This window comes from Musca domestica, unplaced genomic scaffold, assembly GCF_030504385.1.
Source record: "Musca domestica strain aabys unplaced genomic scaffold, Musca_domestica.polishedcontigs.V.1.1 4, whole genome shotgun sequence".
Classification (NCBI taxonomy): domain Eukaryota; kingdom Metazoa; phylum Arthropoda; class Insecta; order Diptera; family Muscidae; genus Musca; species Musca domestica.
In genome coordinates, this window is record NW_026712328.1 from 29,373,611 (window position 1) to 29,396,750 (window position 23,140).

The window sequence follows — 23,140 nt, forward strand, 5'->3', positions numbered from 1 at the left end:
AACAATAAACTTGGTAGAGCCATTACATGGAGTCCATACAAAAAAAAAAAAGAAAAAAAAAACAAAAAAAACCAAATTAAAGAAAATAATTTTATGCTAAAAGGATTGTTATCTACTGCGAATCTTAAATCCCAAATCTGAAATAATTCCGTGGGTAAATGTGACTAGGATTATCAAAATACCGAATATCCGTGGGAAACGTTATATGATAACCGTGGACCAATTGAAAATTGATTTAAAGACGGTTTTAAAACCCATTATGAACTACAAATACCAAATACAAATCGGTTAGAAAATCTGCCTCAAATCGTTAGTATCCATTACCGAAGGTAACGTTATATGTGCGCTATAGGAAAACATGGAGCTATATTTTCAATGTTTTGCCACCGGAGCTAGGATCCATTACGAAGTATAAATACTTAATTTTAGACAAATCCGTGGAGGAATTTGTCTAATATTATTAAAATATCGAACATTGGGAAGTAGCGTTATATAGGGGCTATCCCAAATAGTGGACCGATATATAATTTTCATTACCAACAATCCTAGACACAGTAAAAACTATTGTGCCAAATTTTAAAGATTTACGGCAAATAATGTGGTCTCTATCGTGATTTCAACAGATTGACAGACGGACCTCGTTACGTTATAAACATAATGAGAAATTTAATATATCCTCCTTTCAATGGTGGAAAGCATAACAACGGTATGACAAAAACTAAAAGATTACTGGGCAGGCGGAAAATTCTGTTCGATTTCGAGCAAAATTGACTCACATTCGAAAATGAGGATTTTTTTCGTAGAAATTTAGGCAATTATTTTCGAACATGTTTAGAAAGTAGGACTTATATGAAGGTCTAGCCATAATCTATTCAAGTCCACCGTCCTGCCGCATAACCCTATTTATTTCTCCAATGTAACATTAAACTATTCCAATAATATTTTTTTCTTGCAAATGTAAAATGCGATTTTCCTATGGGTTTGGGACATAAATACGGATATGGTCTAGGTATATAAAATAAATAAACAATATCTCTGGGTGTGCAATATCTATATAATAGGGGTATGGTTCTAATGGACTTATTACATAATTGTGTACATTTATAAAATGTAAACATTTGGAATGTCTAAATTAATATTTTGAGTGTTTTTTTTTTTTTTTGGAACATTTCTCTTCAATAAAATTTTGTGTATAATTTACGTATCACTGTGTTATGAACAGGGCTGTCAAGTTGAAATTTGAGAAGTTTAAGGTTCGAAAAGTATTGTTATTTTGAATGAAATTTTAAATAAGTCCAAGCAAGGCCTACATAAGATCGGCCAAGAAGACTATGTTTGATAATTAAATTTTTTAGTTTTTGCATTATTGTAATTTGACTCTCTTTGAATTTCATATCACAATACGTCTTTTGACTGCAAACTCGGTTGTCAGATGGGCTTTCTAGCCGACCTTATGTAGGCCATGTTTCCAACCTTCCTGCCCTGCTTATAAGATATCTTAAAAAATATATAGTAGCAAACAAAAATATTACTTTTCAGAAAATTCCCTCAAATTTACTTTGGCCTTTAGATTATGTCAGACCACTACGTTCCATATGATATCTTAGACAAGAGCTATAAAGTTAAGAGTAAAATAGAAAATATCCTCCGTCTCAACCATTCGGATCCATATCTAAATGACGAAAGTTAGTCTCCATAGTTGAGGATTTCGATTTGGCTTTGAGATTTGTAGAATTTCGTGGCTTTTGTGCCTTTAGCAGAGATGGTGATGATGAAGCGGCATTTCCTGCCTGCATAGCTGCCAACGAGCCTCCGCCGCTGGCTGGAACTATAAATGCTGTACTCTTGGGCCGAGCATTCGTTGACTTTGTCGTTGCTGTCGTCAATGTGGTGGCAGTTAATTCTAGCGAAGGTTGAGGTGTTGTTTTCTTTTTCAATAAATTCGTAGATTTTTTATGTTTTGAGTTGTTGCTATTATGAGTTGAATGCTTTGGCGGTGGCGAAGAAGAGCGTTTTAATGTTGAGGTATTTTGACCCGGTGTTAGATCACTTAGCCGGTGATCCTATCAAGAAAGAGAAAATGAAAATATTTTTTTCTTCTTTTTTGATGATTTATTTTCCACTCACCTCTCCGTTGATGTGAAAACCATTCCGCAACACTTCACCCGTAACATCCGAGTCCGTTGTGGGTGTTATTGTAGCTGCTGCCTCCTCCTCATCCAGTAGACAAATGCCATCAATCGAAGTGGAATGTTTGGGAAAATTAGCATGGAACTGTTTTGATTTTATGGAATTTGTGGCACTGCTGCCATTACTATTACTACGACTTAAATTACTACTGCGCAGTGTGCCACCAAAGACTGTGGATATACTCTCGACGGGCACGGCAGCCAGGGAAATGGAATTCGGTGGCACACCACTGTTGGCAGCAAAAGCAGAGGAACTTTGTTTTTGTGATGATGTTAAGCCCACAATACTCGGTGCTGTATTTTTGAATGGTATGAAAAATGGTTTGCTGGAGTTTGTGTGGCCATCGGTGTGGCCTGAGGCATGGCCACCTCCGCCGCCACCATTTCCATTACCCTTTGATTTCTTTTGTGGGCTTATTTGACACAATGGAATGGATGACAAATTATGTTCAGCACCTATATAGAATCCACTTAAAATGGAAGCATTATTTGAACTTTCCATGCTCTCGAGGCTAGGTCGTACAACATAGGCACCAACACCCCCGACTCCACCACCATTGGCAAGCTGTGTCGTTTCATACATGGCACGATCTCCGGCCAAGATATCCAAATGTCTTGCCATTGCTTTGGGTATTAGTGTCTGCATTTCATGGGAATCTGGAGGCATGGTATTGGAGCTAAGGCCACCAGCACTGCCACTGGGCAAGTTGATGTTACTTAAATTACCAAAATGTATGTCAGTGGGTGTTGACAGGTGAGTAGGTCCATGCTGGCGGGCCTTGAAACGTTTTCGTTGAAACATAATCAACAGAGCAAAGCCAAAGATACAAAATATCGACAGCAAGGAACCGATGGCAATACCACTATAAACCTCTGTCGTTGATCCGGAACTTTCAATTTCCAGGGTGCGATGATTGATATTGCGCAGATCAATGGAAACTGGGGCTCCTACACCCGTTTCTCCCACAACTCTAACGGATATATTAATCTTGGCTTCTTCCGAAATATTGGGGAACTGCAAGAAAACATTCAATTATTAAAAGAAATATATACTCTCACCCTCTTCCCTACCTTATAAAAACACACCGCACATTCCATAACATTCGTCTCATGCGTCACATTGCCCAATGTCCACAGAATGTTGTAATGATGAATTTTACCATTTGGCTGCAATGGAGGATCCCAATTCAGTTTCAAACCATTGTGACGCGTCACCCTCTGATTGCTAATGGTGCCTGGTGGATCTGGCAGCGTTACCACATCCAATTGCCCATAGAATAGGTTGGTATCACAACTTGAAAAATGAAAACTGTAATGAGTATTTGGCCGCAACTTGGTCACTTCAAGCTCGGAATTGATAATGGTACGGTGTTCACATTTTCTTTCGTCTTTTATAATGCGCGGATAGTGAATTTGCAGATAGCAGACTTGAACGCAGGACTCGTTGAAACTTTCTTGGAAGTGAAATTGCAACATTCGCGACTCGACGATAGTCAGGTGGTAGGGCGTGGCAATGGTTTCACCTGTATCGTTGACGACCTAAAATAGGGAAAAATCAAAATTTAGAATATATTATTTTCAAAGCTTCAAGCAATCACTCCGGTTGCAAATATTTTTTCCTTGTAATTTTTTCGATTAGTTGATTCGTTAGCAACTGTTTCCATTGAAATGCTTTCTGATAACAACTATTTCTATATAAAAATTGTTCGATAACTACTGTTTCCATAGAAAAGTTGTTCGATAACTACTGTTTCTATAAAAAAGTTGTCCGATAACAACTATTTCTATAGAAAAGTTGTCCGATAACAACCATTTCTATAGAAAAGTTGTTCGATAACAACTATTTTTATAGAAAAGTTTTTCGATAACAACTATTTCCATAGAAAAGTTGTTCGATAACAACTATTTCTATAGAAAAGTTGTTCGATAACAACTATTTCTATAGAAAAGTTGTTCGATAACAACTATTTCTATAGAAAAGTTGTTCGATAACAACTATTTCTATAGAAAAGTTGTTCGATAACAGCTATTTCTATAGAAAAGTTGTTCGATAACAACTATTTCTATAGAAAAGTTGTTCGATAACAACTATTTCTATAGAAAAGTTGTTCGATAAAAACTATTTCTATAGAAAAGTTGTTCGATAACAGCTATTTCTATAGAAAAGTTGTTCGATAACAACTATTTCTATAGAAAAGTAGTTCGATAACAACTATTTCTATAGAAAAGTTGTTCGATAACAACTATTTCTATAGAAAAGTTGTTCGATAACAACTATTTCTATAGAAAAGTTGTTCGATAACAACTATTTCTATAGAAAAGTTGTTCGATAACAACTATTTCTATAGAAAAGTTGTTCGATAACATCTATTTCTATAGAAAAGTTGTTCGATAACAACTATATCTATTGATAAGTTGTTCGATAACAACTATTTCTATAGAAAAGTTGTTTGATAACAACTATTTCTATAGAAAAGTTGTTCGATAACAACTATTTCTATAGAAAAGTTGTTCGATAACAACTATTTCTATAGAAAAGTTGTTCGATAACAACTATTTCTATAAAAAAGTTTCCGATAACAAATATTTCTATAGAAAAGTTTCCGATAACAAATATTTCTATAGAAAAGTTGTCCAATAACAACTATATCTATAGAAGAGTTGTCCGATAACAATTATTTCTATAGAAAAGTTGTCCGATAACAAATAATTCTATAGAAAGTTGTTCGACAAAAATTATTTCTTAAGGAAGTAGGTAGAACATAAGCAAGTTGTTGTTGTTCTACAACAATATTTTACCGTTTTCCATTCCACATAGCGAAAATCCTGTGCCAAATTTTCATTATCCGTTGTTATGACCAAAATACGTAACTTCAGGCGTGTGAAATTCGACAACATTAAACCGGTGACATTGGCATGCACAACCAAGCTATAAATATCCTCATCGGATTCCAGATCATCGGGCATACTGACATCATTATCACCATAGCTGGTGATGGCGTTCTTGAGAACTCTTCTCGATTCCATCATATTTAAGGGATATATTCGGGTCAACTTATGACTAATATCCTGCAAGGTTAAGTTCACATGTTGTGTGGTGCCGATCAAATCGGGACTGAGTAGGATTTCCGGAGCAGGCTGAGTAAAATTCGTTGAAAATTGTATAATGAAATATTTTTCATTGTTAAAATCCGTTAGAGACCAGGTAACAAAGGTATTGTTGCCAAAATGTACTATCCGGGGAGGTACTGTAAAAAGGACAATATAATTAGTTGGTATTCATTATGAACTACGAAAAATACTCACATCCTTGGGTACAACATGTGACCGGTTGACTACGCAACGTACTCTGTATCGTGTGCTGGGTACGATCATTACCCATACTAATCTCCGAGGTAGACATAAGGACACGTGTTATCAGCTCAAAGGGTTTGATGTATGGCAAATGTTTATTTATCACAACATAGGAGGCATTTAATTTCATCGGCGAATATGGGGAGATCCAGCGGAATGGATTCGTCTGCACAATGTGCACTATAAAGAGGGACTGAAAAGAGAAGGGATTAAACATTATAGAATATACGTTTATTGTAGTCTACATACCACTGACGCATCGGTTTCAAAGGTAACATTAACCGAATTGAACGTGTGTGCAAAACAGCGTATATTCCTCAATGGATTTGGTTTCTCCTCTCCCTTATTCTTGAGACGTATTTCTCCGGCCGTATACACTTCACCGGCCACATTTCGAGCAAAACACTGATAAATGCCATTCTCTTCGGGATCAAAGGAGGGAATCAACAGCTCATTGCCATTAATGTAGCGCGTAAATGAGCTGCTGAATTGGGCGCCATTGTGATACCAGGTTATAATGGGACGAGGATTCCCAGTGACTAGACATTTATATGTAATCGGTGAGGCTATGATACCATCCTTAACACCCAACTCCTCCACCACCATCGGTGGCGTGGTGACAATAACATGAAATGTCTGATTACTGTAGGCCGTGGAGCAGGTGTAATAACCCTCATACTCATCTATGCTTGATCGAATGTGATACTCCTTACTGTTGTTGGCCAAGCGAATCCATGGTGAACTGAAGGTTTGTTGAAACCACCACTCAATTATGGCATCATCGGTCAAAGCGCAACAGCTAATGTTTAAATCTCCACCGGTTGGCACAAACAATGTTGTATTCTGTAGATGAGGTATTAGTTGGGCATTGTTCAGTGTTCGACCTTCACTGTGCACAACCGTAAGGGTCATCAAAAACTGCCGATGACTCTTTGAGGTAAAGCTGTTGTGAGCCACACATCTGAAAAGGATAATGAAGATGGAATTGATGGGTGAACATTTTGCTTCGAAAATATTTTGCATTGTTTATTTTATAGAGAAGTGTAGTAAAATATGTAAAAAAGTTATTTCCAATAGAATTTTTCCGACAGATAAGTTGCTATTTAATATGTTTCAATTTTTTTGCACAATATTTTTGTTGTGGCTGAAGGATATAAAATTTTTCGTAAAATTATTGAAAGATCTAAGCAGATTGCGAAAGAAAGATCTAAAAAGACATGCGTTTTGAACACAATGTGGACCAATAATTATAATCATTAGTTGATGCTGCAAAATTGAGTGATAATTCGATCACAACATTTCAACGGCACTAAAATCAGCATTTGGAGTAATAATAATATATAGAGAACAGGAGTATTCCCCAAGGACGAACCCTATTGAAATTGGCGATAATTTGATCAGATTTAGATATAGCTCCCATATATCTTCAAGCGATTTCGGGTTAATTGTGCACCAAATGTCCAATATAAGTCCTAATGACTTGAATTTCGGTACATCCCACCGAATTCAGCCTAGAAGCTAGTACGTAAAATTTGGTGAAAATCGGCTCAGATATAGCTATAGCTCCCATGTATATGTTTCATCCGATTTGGTGTTTAACCCCCTCACATTCGCAATATGCATTCGACAACAATGATATTTGGTACCAGATATTATATAGAACTCGGAAATACCTCTACCAAATTTTACAAAGTTTGGTTCAGATTTGGATATTGCTTTCATATATACCTTCAACCGATTTCGGGTTAATTGTGCAGCAACTGGCTAATATCTGTTAAAAAATCCTAAATTTTGGTACATCCGACCGAATACAGTCTAGAAACAAATACATAAAATTTGGAGAAAATCGGTACAGAAAATCGGTACAGCTACCATATATATGTTTCATCCGTTTTGGTGTTTTAAGTCCTTCACATGCGTAATAAGCACTGTCTCAGTCAAATTTAGTGAAAATCGATTCAGAATTGGATATGCCTCCCATATATTAGTTCCCTCTGAAACCAAACTATAACTGCTCTAAAGCCAAATGTTGAAAGGTGGTATGATCTACTTCAAATAAATTCTTTGGTTACGGGAGCTCTACTAAATATGCAAAGTGGTGTAGGGTATCGTATAGTCGGCCCCGCAAGACTTTTTGGATTTTCCTTACTGGTTTTTAATTCTCAATGTGTGTAATGAAGAAAATGATAGTGGACAATACGTTTTTAAATGGTGATCTTTCCTGCCTAGAATTGGCATCTAGTTTTTCCAATTTCAGCTGGAAGATCCGAACACATTCTACCTACTCCTTTCATGTGGCAATAATTCATACAATGAGAACTCAAAATGTAACACAAAAGGCGAACTTCTGGCTATTTTATTTATAATTTCGTTGACGAATATAGTCAAATATCGTAAACAAGCAAATCATATAGATGAGTTTAAATTTAGAGATATAGAGGACCTCTTGCATTTGAAGACGATCGCAAAATATTTAGGGGTTCAAATGATTCAAAAACAGAAAGTACGTAAAGTGCGTAAATATTGGGCAAATGTCACTGGCCAAAAAGCTAAAGGGAATATCTGGGCAGTGCTCTATGACATAATTTCAAAAGCGAAATCTTCCAAAATGGATCTTGACATAAGGGGGCTTCTAACATATTGTAGTGTTGTAGGGTATCACATGGTCGGCCCGCACGACTTTAGCCTTTACTTACTTGTTTTATATATTTTAGCAAAATTTTTCATTATAATTTTGGTAATTTGAATGTTTAGAAAGAAGAAAACATCCTTTCAAAAAATTATCATCATATGCCTACATTTTGGTGTAACCCACATATGAAGGAATTCTCCGATTTCAGCTATTTCAGGGGTCTCTGACACATTTTCAATCGATTTGAATTTAAACGTAGGTCAAGTTTTCCATAACCAAAGGTATCTCCTGATTTTACCTATTTCGATGGTCTTGACCACATTTCCAATCGATTTGCTTCAAAATTTTATATTAAGACTACTTTGGATGTAGAGAACCATCTTAGTCCTCATATAACCATATAGTCCTCATGATTTCAACCGATTGATGGACAAACAGACAGAAATCATTCTGCCCTCAATTGTGACGTAAACAAAAGGGAATACTATTTTTAAATTAGTGCTCATTTGGATGAAATATGTTGCTAGGTTCTTTACAATTCTAAATGTTGAGCTGAGCTCTTATTATTATTATCAACAGTCGATACATACTTTTTAATAAATGTGTTATTTCATTTAGGTTTCTAAATCTCAAAGCCTCTCTAAAGTCTTAGATGCAAAAAAGGATAAGGGTAGACCGATATTGCTCATCTGGGAATTCGATTTAAGTTTGATAATAATATTACTATATGCCAAGTTTTGATCAAATCCCTTCGATAGTTATAGTGCGCACCAGTCTGCCAGACAGAAGGACGGACAGACATCCCTTGATCGACTCCAAATGTTTTGAAACGGATTTGTTTCAAAGATACCCAGGGGCGATGAGGCACATTTCGGCCGTATCAACATATCATACCCCCTATAGCCACATGGCTAAGGATAGTGATAATAAATTATCGCCAAATATCCCGAAAACTCAAGGAGTTATGGCAATATTAAAGTTCCCCTTAATTTATGTTTATAATAGTAATCACAAATAATAACTAAAAACTCAATGTTTAAGGAGTTATCGTCATTGTAAAATATTGATGAATTATTGATGAATAAAAAAGTGATCAGAAACCAAAGGTAAAATCGTTGAAAACTCAAGATTTTAACCAGTTATCGTCATTTTAAAATATAGATTAGTTTATACTTAAAGAAGTGATCACAAACAATAGATAAAATCCCCGAAAACTTAAGGAGTTATGGTTGTTTTAAAATTCCCATTATTTCGTGCTTATAATAGTGATTAGAAATAATTGATAAAATCGCCGAAAGCTCAATATTTAAGAAGTTATGGCCATTTCAAAATTCCCATGAATTCATGCTTATAATAGTGATTACAAATATAGTGAAAAGCATTTTCGCCAGTCTCTATCAACAAAGCGTTCTTGTTTTTATACCCTACAATACATAGTGGTAAGGGTATTATGTCTTTGTGCATTTATTTGTATCTGGGAGTAGGAAGCGAGATAGACCCCTAGTTATTTTTGAGGATCTTCATCACTTTCTGAGGCGATTTATGCATGCCAGTCCTTCTGCCCGTCCGTCCGTCCATACATTATTGTGAACAAAATGCAGGTCGCATTTATTATCCGATTGAGATGAAATTTTGCAAACAATATTTGTTTGGCCCAAGGACGAATCCTATTGAAATTGGTGATAATTGGATCAGATTTATGTATATCTCCCATATATCTTCAACCGATTTCTAATATAATCCCAAATTACCGGTATTTTGGTACATCCCACCGAATTCAGTCTAGAAGAAAGTAAATCAAATATGGAGAAAATAGGTTCAGATATAGCTATAGCTCCCGTATCTATGTTTTATCCGATTTGGGGTTTTAAATCCCTCACATGTGTAATACGCACATCAGAAGAATGATATTTGGACCGGACATCAGATACTGTACAAAAATACCTCTGCCAAATTTTATAGAGATCTGTTCAGATTAGGATATAGCTAACATATGTAACTTTATCCGACATCAGGTTTATTGTGCACCAAATGGCTAATATCAATTTTGGAATTTTGGCAGTTTCGACTGAATTCATCTTATAAACCAGTACTTCAAATTTGGTGATAATCGGTTCAGATATAGCTATAGCTCCCATATATATGTTTCATATGATTTGGTATTTAAAGTCCCTCACAAACGTAATATGCATTTCATAACAATGATCTTTGGTACCAGATATCAGATACAGCTCTGAAAAAAGTGTATCAAATTTTGTCAAGATCGGTTCAGATTTGGGTATAGCTTATATATATATCCTCAACCGATTTTGGGTTAATTGTGCACCAAATAGTCAATATCAGTCCAAATGACTTGAATTTTGTCTAGAAGCAAGAACATCCGATTTGGTGTTTAAGTCCATGAAATTCGTAACGTGCATTCGACAGCAATGATATTTTGTACAAGATATCTTATAAAGCTCGGAAAAGACATTTGCCAAATTTTATCAAGAACGGCTAATATTTGGATATAGTTCCCATATATATGCTTAATCCGTTTTCAGGTTTACTGTGCAAATAATGGCTAATGTCAGTCCAAATGGGGGAAAATCGGGACGTTTGTTTCCATTTGGTGGAACTCCTTCTCGAATTGATATCATACACTCTATAGCAATGTTATTTCGTATAAAAGATGAAAATGCCTCCGTCAAATTTCGTGAAAATCGATTCAGCATTAGATATGCCTTCCATATATTACTTCCCTCGGAAACCAAATTATAACTGCTCTAAAGACAAAGGTTGATTGGTGGTATGATCTACTTCAAATAATTGCTTTTGTTTCGGTAGCTCTACTAAATATGCATAGTGGTGTAGGGTATCATATAGTCGGCCCCGACTTTCGACTTTTCCTTAATGGTTGTACACCAAATCAACCGACCCTTTGCTTTTCTCTTTCTGGCTTTTGTACTGCTGGACCCCCCTTTACTCTAATCGATGACCTTATCTTTGAATAAGTCCATTTTAGTTCTGGGTTTTCAGCAAAAGCAATCTGTGCAAAAAAACACCAACTTGTAGCGGATTAATTTTGTTATATATATATATATATATATATATATATATATATATATACAAAGGCTCTCTCTAATCCGAAGAGGCCATATAAAAGTCGACCAAGGGGATCGGCCGAGAATATCGCTGCCGTACGAGCCAGTGTTGAGAGGTCCCCAAGAACATCCCAAAAACACTGTTCTCAGCAATGGGCCCAAAAAAATTAACTGCAAAAAACGTTTACAACATTAAGACTAATGTCATATCCTCAAATGATTCATACGACATTTTCTATACAAAACTTTTTCGATTACATGGAAACCCAGCCCGATAATTCGTTTTATTCTTCTCACATAAATTCCCTTTCATTGTTTCTTGTTTTTAATTTTATACTCACTTGTATTTGCCAGCATTTCTTTCCCTGGCTTTTCGCAAGACCAAGCTGCCATTCGACAGGAGCAGGAAACTGTAATGGAGGAAAAAACCAATATCCGATTACATATACAAATTTACATAATTTTCGAACTCATCACAACTAAAAATAAGTTTACGGCCACACATTCAAAGCCGTATTATTAATAATGGCACACAACAAAAAAAGAGATGGATACAAACTTTAAAAGAGGGAAAATAATTAACAGCCATCAGGAACACACGTACACACAACCATTTGGTTTGGTCATGTCAACACCCTGCAAAAAACGAAAACCAAAACAAAACAGCAAAAATGTTGTAACAAAAGAGTACCACAGGGTAACAAGCTCAGATACAAAACAGAAACAAAAACAAAAAATACAACATCAGACACTCATATTCATTTGCAACTTTTGTACATGACACAAAAAAGTGAATATGGATAAGGGTCCTTTGTTTGGAAGTCGGAAGTTTTTTTTTTCCATCCGGATGGATGGGTGTGCGTGTGTGGGTATGTGTTCTACAACACCAGGTGTTGACAACATCTACTTTCCCCCGGCCCAATGGTTGTGTGCGCGCATGTGTGTGTGTGTGTTTGCAGCCTTTGCAATATACTCGCCTGTTGTCATTGGATATTTCCGATAACGATACATTTCCATAGAACCATGTTACATTCGCTGGCGGGACACTGTAAACTGGGCAATTTAATGTGTAGGTTAATCCTATAAATGCCGTTAAATTGATATTTGCCGGTCGACGTTTGAGCACTGGAAATACAATTTTGGGGTACAAAAAAATAAAAAAATAAAAAATACAAGAAATTAATAACATTACGGCAAAAGATGAAGTTTTTTTCCACAAAAATATTTTCACAGTCCGGTGGTTGGATGCGAGACAATTGATTGATCGATAGTTGGATGGATGGATGGATGGCTAGATAGATGGATTGATGTTGTGGGTGAATGCGATTGTTAAAAATGTTCGAATGTTATTCGATTATTATAGCATCAACATAACGCTAACGATGTAGCTTTTTCCTATAATTGAATGTGTGAAGTTATTTATGCCATTCGATCGGAACTAACCTGAATTTGTGTTTTTTAATTAAGGGACCTTTGCGCCAAGTTTCAAACAGGAAATATACCATTTAAAATGTAATAGGAATTAACGGCGGACGTTGGGCGGGGCAAACTATTTGATACATTAATGGCGTAGAACATATTAAGTAAAGCTATTCGTAATAAATTCATGTTTTTATTGGGAATGTACTATGTGAAGTAAGTCATACCAACCGGTTGAAATTTACAATTGGATGGAAGCAATATACAGGGTGATATGCAAAAACTGACAGCAGTCTGTCATTTCTAACCCACTTGTCCGACAGCTGTTAAAATTATTCCATTGACAGCTCATTACATCGTTAACAAGCGTACAGAAGCATTTTGGTGAGAAATTTCCAGAAAAAAACTTATTCGTGATGAAATTCAAGCGTGATAGTGTGATTTTTTTTGGCTTTTGGCTGGAAAACCACAAGAGGCTATCGTTAGAGCACTCCAGCATTTAAATGTGAATTAATTTTTTGTGTCTCGAACCTTCGCTTGTTACCGTGATACTGGTAGCGTAGTCCAACGTCAAGGAAGTGGACGGAAGAAAACAGCAACATCAGCAGAAATGGTTCGAAAAGTAAAGAAGCGACTTGATCGATACCCGCGTCGCTCTGGCTGAAAAATGGATCGTGAGCTGAACATATCGCAATATTCCATTCTCAAAATATTGAAAAATGAGCTGGGGGTAAAGCCATTGAAATTCCAAAAAGTGCAAGAACTTACACCGCAACAGAAAGAAACCAGTAAAGAAAGTCTTAAAGTCGGGCGGGGCCGACTTTATAATACCCTACACCACTTTGCTAATTTAGTAGAGCTCCACATAACAATTAAAAGTTTTTATGGGAGAATTCAATCATACACGCTATGATTGTAATTATAATTTAAAGTTCAAAGACTAAATATGGCGAAGTATTTGTATCTTTTAAATTCGGAATTGTATTGGCCATTTGGTGCACAATTAATTTGAAATCGGATAAAGATATATATGCTATATCCAAATCTGAACCGATCTCGATAAAATTTGGCAAAGATATTTCTGAGCTGTATTTGATATATTTCCCCAAATATTGTTGTTGCAGAGTGCATATTACGGTTGTGGGTAACAAATATAACAAATCGGACGAATAATATATATGGAAGCTATAGCTATATCTGAACCGATCTTCACCAAATTTGACATACTAGCTTCCAGACTCAATTCGGTCGTAAGTGCCAAATTCCATCCCATTTCAACAAATATTAGACGCTTGGTGCACAATAAAAGGTAAATCGGACGAAGTTATATATGGGAGCTATATCCAAATCTGAACCGATCTCGATAAAATGATGATGAACTGGCGAATTTGGTTTTCTCCGATGAGAAAACATTCGTTGTCCAGCAGTTTGTAAACAAACAAAATTATCGTGTTTACTTGCCAAAGAGGTCAGCTAAAAACGTGCACCTTCGGTTGGCCACCAGAACTCAAGCGCCAGCTATGGTGATGGTGTGGGCCACCATAACAGCCGATGGTCGCTCTCTGCTCGTATTAATCGAATGTGGCATCTGAATAAATGCCGAATATTACTGAAATGAAACTGAAATCCGAAAATATTCTGGGGGTGTATTAAAGACTTGTGCACGCAAACATTTCGGCCGCAGGCCTTGGACATTTCAACAGGACTCAGCACCATCACACTCAGCACGCGCCACCCAAGAATGGTTACAAAATCAGGTTCCTCGCTTCATTTTCAGCGCACAATTGCCCCCAACATTTCCGGATACCAATCCGTAGGACTATTGTGTCTGGAATATTTTGGAAAGCAAGTTTGGCACTAAAAAAAAAACAAAATTTCGATCACCTCAAACAAGCGCTTCGCTGGGAATGGACCAAAATACCGCAGAGCAACATTCGGCCAGCGTGTGACGGTTTCATTGGCCGTTTGAGGGGCATAATTCGTACAAAGGGTGTTCAATTCGAACAAAACTAAACTTATTCTAAAATTTTATGTTATTTCCGACACTTTGCAGCTTTTTTTTATCTCACCCTGTGGTAGTTGTAATCTGAAATTTGGTATTATGGTCGCTGTTCATGTGAAATCAGGAAAGGCGTTCTTTATTTGTACGAAAAGTACTAAATTTAATATTGGGTGATGGAATAGAGCTGGGGTCCCGAAATATTGATATTGAGGTCTCTGTTGGTGTCTGTGGTTAAGATATGGGGGTGGTTTTGGGAAAAGGTACAAATTGATACTAAATTGGGTATTGGATAAAGGGTTAAGGCTGGAATAAGGATGGATAAGGAATCCTCAAATTTGATAGTGAGGTATCTGTTAGTAGTATCTGGAATTGAGATATGGAGGTGGCTTTGGAAATCTGTACTATAATTGTTCGAAAAGTACTAAATGCTACTATAAATGCTATAGAACTTATATCATATTTGATATGGATGAATTGAGAGAGAGATCTGGTTTTAGAAAAGCGTACTGAAATTGTACTAAATCTTACTAAATTTGGTAATTGTGAAAATTACTGAAATTAAACTGAAATCCTGAAATTTGATATTAAGGCCACCGTTGGTATCTGAGGTTGAGATATGGAGATTAATTTAAAAATGTGTACTTTAATTGTACAAAAAAGGAAAAAACTAAATGCTATTAAACTTTGTATTGAGTGAAAGAATAGAACTGAAATCCCGAAATTCGATAAGGATGTCACTGTTGTTGTCTGTAGTTGAGTGAATGAGGTGGTTTTGGAAATTCGTACTATGAAGGTACAAAAAACGCAAAATGCTACAAAATGTGCCGTTGGGTGTTGGGATAGAGATGGAATTGTGAAATTCGGTATCGAGATCATTGTTGGTGTCTTGGATGGAGAAAAGGAAATGGCTTTGGGCACGCATAAAGTATTGTAATAAATTTGGAATTGTGTCTTAGGATAGAGTTTGAATCCCGAAACTTGATTTGGAGATTTTGGTTTCTGGGGTTAAGAAAAGGTGGTGGTCAGTTTTTATACCCTCCATCTTGAAAAGGAGGGTATATTAACTTTATTATTCCTAAATATTCGTCATAGACTTCATAAATTCGATTTAACTATGTCCGTCTGTTGAAATCATGATACAGTCCACATTATTTGACATGGAGCTCCTGCTCCCTACATTCGATATTTAATGATTTTCGTCACATTTTCCACAAATTTGTCTAAAAATTGGTATTTTATAGGTTATAAATGGTTCTAGCTCCGGTGGCGAAACATTGTATGTATAGGTTCACGTTTTTGCATGGCCCCCATATAACGGTACTTCTTGATTTTTATAATTTTTGCCACATTTTTCCACGTATTTGTCCGAAAATTGGTATTTGCAGTTCGTAATGGGTTCTAGCTACAGGAGCGGAACATAGTAGTAGTAATGGCTCCTCCAGATATTCCGTATTTTGATGATTTATACCACATTTCTCCATTTATTTGTCTAAAAATTGGTATTTTTAGTTCATAATGGGTTCTAGTCCCGATGGCAGAACATTGAACGTTTAGGTCTAAGTTTCCCTATTTAGCACATATAACGATACCCACCGATATTCGGCATTTTGAAAAGTTTTTTGAAATGTTTAACAGCATTTTCCAAAAGGTCTTACAGGTATTTGTAGTTTAAAGTGAAAGACGTTTGAATTAAAATATTGCGACAACATCGGTATACTACTTCTAGCTCCTCTCCCACAGAAAGGTTAGCTTTGTAATATTCATAACAAACTTAAACCAAACATTGCATCAAATAAGGGTGAGATAAAAAACTGCAACAAAGTCAAACACCATAATTTTTACATTTTTATACCCTACACCACATAGTTTTAAGGATATTATGTCTTTGTGCATTTGTTTGTAACATGAAGAAGGAAGCGAGATAGACCATAGTTACTTTTGAGGATCTCCATAGAATCACTTTCTGAGTTGATTTATGCATGTCAGTCCGTCCGTCCGTCCGTCTGTCCATGTATTCTTGTGAGCAAAATGCAGGTCGCATTTATTATCCGATTGAGATGAAATTTTGCACATATCATTTGTTTGGCCCAAGGACGAACCCTATTGAAATTGGAGATAATCGTTCAAAATTTAGATATAGCTCCCATATATATCTTAGTCCGATTTGCCTTTTATTGTGCACCAAACGTGTAATATCAGTCCGAATAGTATAGAATTTTGCACATACAACCAGGCCTAAAAATAAGTATGCCAAATTTGATCGAAATCGGTTCAGATATAGCTATAGCTCCCATATATATTGTTCAACCGATTAGTTATTTTTGTCCTCCGCAGCCGTAATATGCACTCTGTAACAACAATATTTGAGGAAATATATCAAATACAGCTCAGAAATACATTTGCTAAATTTTATCGAGATCGGTTCAGATTTGGATATAGCTCCCATATATAACTTCGTCCGATTTACCTTTTATTGTGCACCAAGCGTCTAATATTTGTTGAAATGGGATGGAATTTGGCACTTACGACCGAATTGAGTCTGGAAGCTAGTATGTCAAATTTGGTGAAGATCGGTTCAGATATAGCTATAGCTTCCACATATATTGTTCATCCGATTTGTTATATTGTTACCCACAACCGTAATATGCACAGGGAAATTTATCAAATACAGCTCAGAAATATCTTTGCCAAATTTTATCGAGATCGGCTCAGATTTGGATATAGCTCCCATATATATCTGCACCAAATGGGCAACACCAGTCCGAATTTAAAAGATACAAGTGCTTCGGCATATTTAGTCCTTTAAACTTTAAATTGTATGATTGAATTCTCCCATAAAAACTTTTGTCATGCGGAGCTCTACTAAATTACCAAAGTGGTGTAGGGTATCATAAAGCCGGCCCGCTCGACTTTAAAACTTTCTTTACTGGTTACTGAATGAAAGCAAAAAATATCGAAAATAGCTTCAAATTTTGGAATAAGTTTAGATTTGTTCGAATTGGTCACCTTTGGCACGAATTATGACCTTTAAACGGCCAATGAAATCGTCAAACGCTGCCCGAATTTTGCTCTGCGGTATTTTTTGGCATATTCTCGGCGAAGCGCTTGCCTAAGGTGATCGACACTTTGGTATTTTTTAGTGCCAACCTTGTTTTCCAAAATACTCCAGACACTATAGTCCAACGGTTTGGTATCCGGAGATTTTGGAGGCCATTGTGCGCTGGAAATGAAGCGAGAGACCTCATTTTGTAACCATTCTTGGGAGGCGCGTACTGAGGCGATGGCCGCACACACACCATACCATGGCCGCCGTTGAGTTCTGGTGGCCAACCGAAGGTGCACATTTTCAACTGACCTCTTTGACAAGTAAACACGATCATTTTGTTTGTTTACAAACTCTGGACAAATTCGGCAGTTTACCACTTTCGCGAAGCAGTTTTTTAGCTCTTTTGAGTCTATTTTCTTTCTGTTGCGGTGTAAGTTCTTGCTCTTTTTGGAATTTCAATGGCTTTACCACGAGATCATTTTTCAATATTTGACGAATGGAATATTGCTATATGTTCAGCTCACGAGTCATTTTTCGGCTATTGCGACGTGGGTTTCGATTAAGTCACTTCTATATTTTTCGAACCATTTCTGCTGATGTAGCTGCTATCCTCCGTTCACTTCCTTAACGTCGGGCTACGCTACCAGTATCACGGTTACGAGCGACATTTAAATGATGGTGTTCTCTAGCGATAGCCACTTGTGGTTTTCCAGCCAAATATAAAGAAATCACACTCTCACTTCTGAACTCCATCACGAATAATTTTTTTTCTGGAAAATTCTCACCAAAATGCTTTTGTACGCTTATAAACAATATAATGAGCTGTCACTGGAATAATTTGAACAGCTGTCGGACGAGTGGCTTAGAAATGACAGCCATCTAAATTTGATTGTAGTTTTTATATCTCACCCTGTATAAGGACAACGATTGTTTTAAATTCTTATTTTTCACATCTTTTAAATTAATGTTAAACAGTTGGCAATAAATTGAATGCCCATTTACCATACCACCATCCATCCATTAACATTCCACTTAAATATTGACAAACTTTAAATCTTGTTAAGAACTTTTTAAAGCATTAAACTTTCTCAAAAATTCACTTACAAACTCTTAATGGCCTTTGTATACGAGATACCGATACCCTTTCCCCGCACCCTCCCCCCCAAAAAAAAAGGCAAATTTGATATGAATTTTTAATTGATTTCCATCTTACCAGGATACTCAACGGTAATACTTTCGGATATAACCGCTGTTTCGTTAGCATTGATTTTGCATCGATACACTCCACTAACTTTCTCGGCAGGTGGTAAGCGTAGTGTTCCATTTCGATAGACATAATAATCGTTAAGTTTTCTTGGTAGAGATTTTAAGATGTTATCGTTGAAGAACCAGGTATAAAAGTAATTGGTTTCATCTGTAAATGAAGGTAAAAATTTCTCATTAACATGTGCACAAATTCGTGCACACACACACACACACATTACGAGTATGTGTGTGTGCACATGCACTCACATATGTGTTGGAAGGAAAATATCATGGGAAAACATTCGTTGCTACTTACTCTGATAGTAGGATTCATCGATTGTGGCCTTACACGACAGATAATGAGGAAGGTGGGGTCTGGTTATAACCAGTCTTGTTATGGAGGGACTTTCAATTTGTAAAAATGGTCGTTGATTCAATGCCGGATTGCCATTAACTGCAATGAGAAAAGGAAAGAGAGAATGAAAGAAATAGGGAGAGAATTGAAAAATAAAATCAGATTCATGTCAGTTCATTCGCTGTAAGTGACATCAACCAAAGTATCAATAATCTTTGGAGATACGCTGTGTTTGATTAGAAAACATATAGATGAGAGTGTGTGTGTGTGTGATATATATTTGGATACATAAGTGTGTTTTTAAACTGGATATCTACTTGAGCATAAACTAATGCGATTCAAATCATTCAATGATTTATATTCACTTGAAAAGATTTTGCAAGAAACACTAAATTAGAGTCTCTATGGAAATTGAAATTGTTGCAGATCTTTGAAAGAAAACAATCTTGAAAAGCAATTCGGTTGATTTAGTAGGTAAAATGGGTTTAAACAATAAAAATTTTAACTATTTCAATATTGGTAAGACATTCAATATAGGGGGCAATGGAAAGATCGCATTAAGAACAAGTCAATTTTTCACCCTCATCATTTTTATATAATCAACCATATTTGTACTACCCTGGATTTTGGCTTCAAGGATTCAAATGAAAGACACGTAGGGTAAGTGCGCCTAAGTTCGGCATGTCCCAGTAGTCGGCAGGTTTGAAATTTAAACTTAAATAACTAAGAATAGAATTGACCAAATAATGAAATAATTGCAAAAAAACGTCAACAGTGTTCTCTGCTCTCTTTCTGTAAAAAAAAAAAAACAATGAGCTCCGATCATTTATTACGAGAGAATAACGGTTTTCGTCAGTGAGTGTCTTCCAACGCGTGCGATAGTGCTTGTTTGTAAAGAAACAAGTAAAATAGTATCAGTCGGTTTTGCCGACAGATGTATACCCTCAGCCTTGAGTTACGAACGTGACAGATTTGGACTATATCGACTACTTCTTGTACTTTATATGAGGTATGTGCACCTTTTCGGAAAATGGAAATATGCGTCAGGTAACAGATACAGCGGACCGAAGTATTCCATTTTCACACTTCATCTAATACAGATATAATACATCATCCTAGTTTGAATAGAATCGGATGATAATTTTGCGTTTTATGAACTTCATGGATACTCATAATTTTGACCTTTTGTGGGGGAGGTACCAGAAGGAGTGGACCGATATATCCCATCTTCACACCAGATCTTGAGTTAGTAGAAATAATGGGACGTGTGTAATATGAAGAGAACTGGATGTTTATTTCGGATTCTTTGGAATGGAATCGTGTTCAAGTGTTTGAAGAGCGTGATGAATATTCAAAATTTCGACCTTTTGTGTGGGGGGGGGGGGGGGGTGGAGTACTTGATGGAGTGGACCTATGTTATTCATTTTTGCACCTGACCTAGAACTGATGTAAATATCAGGATTTGCAAAGTTGGAACAAAATCGGATTATCGATTCTCTTTCTGTGCAGAAAATATTTTTTTTATATATTTTTTTATATATTTTATTTTTTTTGAAAATCTTGATCATTTGTGTGGGAGGTACCAGAAGGAGTGGACCGATATATTCCATCTTAACACCAGACCGTGGGTTAATATAAATATTAAGATGTGTGAAATTTGAAGACAATCGGACTCTTACATCACATTTTATGAGAGTTGTAATCATTTAAAATTTCGACCCTTTGTGGGGGAGGTACCAGAAGGAGTGGACCGATATTGTCAATTTTTACACTTGACCTAGCACTTACGCAAATATTGAGATTTGCAAAGTTTGAGCAAATTCGGATTATCGTTTCTCTTTCTGTGCAAAAATTATATATTTGTTAAAATTTCGACCATTTGTGGGGGAGGTACCAGAAGGAATTTACCGATATATTCCATCTTAACATCAGACCTTGGGCTAACATAAATATTGGAATGTGTGAAATTTGAAGACAATCGGACTCTTACATCACATATTATGAGAGTTGTAATTATTCAAAATTTTGACCATTTGTGGGGGAGGTACTTGATGGAGTGGACCGATATTGTCCATTTTCACACTTGACCTAACACTGACGCAAATATTAAGATTTGCAAAGTTGGGGCAAAATCGGTTTATAGCTTCTCTTTCTGTGCAAAAAATAAATTTTTTGAAAATTTCGACCTTTTGTGGGGGAGGTACCAGAAGGAGTGGACCGATATTACCCATCTCCGAACTCGATCTAAGTTTGACAAAAATATTACGATGTATCAAGTTTGGACCAAATCGGATACTCCCTTCAAGAGTTATCGTGCGCACCAGCCAGCCAGACAGACAGACAGACGGACGGACGGACGGACATTCCTAGATCGACTCCAAATGTTCTGAAACGGATTTGGTCCAAAGAGACCTAGGGTCTAAAACCGTTATTTCGACTAGGCTCGTTTTGACCGTATCAAATGATATATACCCTCTGTGGCCATATGGCTGAGGGTATAAAAATTAGTGGTGGCGTCAACTTAATAATCGATTTAAGTAAATTAAATTTAATACTTTTGGAATCAGAAATATATTATTAAAGTAAATAACAGTCTAAAGATCATTTTATAACTTAAAAAACATACATAATCAAGCATTTTTCTCTTATATTATTTAATGCCCACATTAGGAACAGAAAAAAAGAGATTTGCCTGTAGTCGGCAGGGGTTGCCGATTACTAGAAAAATATCATTTTTGACCTATTTCACCAAAACTTGAGAAAAGTATTAAAAAATAATACAAAAACTACTCAAATAAAAAAATAGTTTTGAGTCAGCAGTTGCTTTTTTTTGTGCTTTTTGACCAACTTTTCTAAATTAAGTAGGTTTTTTTTTTAATCGGCTATTTGACGTATTAGATAGCGGAGGCATTTAAAAAAAAATGTTGGTTATCCAAAGGAAAAAGATCAATTCACAAATTCCAAATATAAGAAAGGTACTTTTTTATTTAATCTCATTTTTATTTCAATTGAAAATCCATACGTTACTGAAGGTAACCATACAATTCTTGATTTTCTACCTATATTTGGTTTAGAATGATAATTAAACAAGTTAAAAAGTATCAGTCGGTATTGCCGCCAGAGATATACCCTCAGCCTATGTTCGATTATCTAAATATATTTTGACTAGTGTTAAGGTTATTCAAACGTTTGACCCTCTATGGAGCAGATCCCGAAGGAATGGGCCAATATTGCCCATTTCGTATCGGACCCAAAATATGATATAAATATTTCGACAGATGTGCCAAGTCTAAATGGAATCGGATGTTAATTTGGCGATTTATGAGCTTCACGGGTACACAAAATTTCAATATTTTGTGGGGGAGGTACTTGGTGGAGTGGACCGATATTGTCCATTTTCACACCTGTCCTAGCACTGACGCAAATATTAGGATTCGCAAAGTCTGAGCAAATTCGGATTAGCCTTTCTCTTTCTGTGCAAAAAATTTGTTTTTTTTTTTTGAAAATTTCGACCTTTTGTGGGGGAGGTACCAGAAGGAGTGGGCCGATATTGTTCATCTTAACACAAGACCTTGGGTTAATATAAATATTGGGATGTGTGAAATTTGAAGACAATCGGACTCTTACATAACATTTTATGAGAGTTGTAATTATTCAAAATTTTGACCATTTGTGGGGGAGGTACTTGATGGAGTGGACCGATATTGTCCATTTCTACACCTGCCCTAGCACTGACGCAAATATTAGGATTTGCAAAGTTGGAGCAAATTCGGATTATCCTTTCTCTTTCTGTGCAAAGAATATATTTTTTGAAC

At 36.1% G+C, this 23,140-nt stretch overlaps 1 protein-coding gene across 1 annotated transcript in view; it reads right to left on the minus strand.

Annotated features, from left to right (window-relative positions):
- Positions 1 to 123: 123 nt before the first annotated feature.
- LOC101899431 (uncharacterized) overlaps positions 124 to 23,140 on the minus strand; it is a 344,124-nt gene continuing 321,107 nt past the window's right edge. Inside the window, exons 3-13 of the mRNA XM_059126826.1 lie at positions 19,287 to 19,424; positions 18,939 to 19,139; positions 12,236 to 12,383; positions 11,597 to 11,668; positions 11,154 to 11,213; positions 5,793 to 6,432; positions 5,496 to 5,736; positions 4,989 to 5,437; positions 3,261 to 3,728; positions 2,128 to 3,204; positions 124 to 2,063 (exon numbers count right to left, since the gene is read on the minus strand). Coding sequence (XP_058982809.1) covers positions 1,653 to 2,063; positions 2,128 to 3,204; positions 3,261 to 3,728; positions 4,989 to 5,437; positions 5,496 to 5,736; positions 5,793 to 6,432; positions 11,154 to 11,213; positions 11,597 to 11,668; positions 12,236 to 12,383; positions 18,939 to 19,139; positions 19,287 to 19,424 — 3,905 coding nt within the window. The 3' untranslated portion in view covers positions 124 to 1,652. The remainder of the gene's footprint in view (positions 2,064 to 2,127; positions 3,205 to 3,260; positions 3,729 to 4,988; positions 5,438 to 5,495; positions 5,737 to 5,792; positions 6,433 to 11,153; positions 11,214 to 11,596; positions 11,669 to 12,235; positions 12,384 to 18,938; positions 19,140 to 19,286; positions 19,425 to 23,140) is intronic.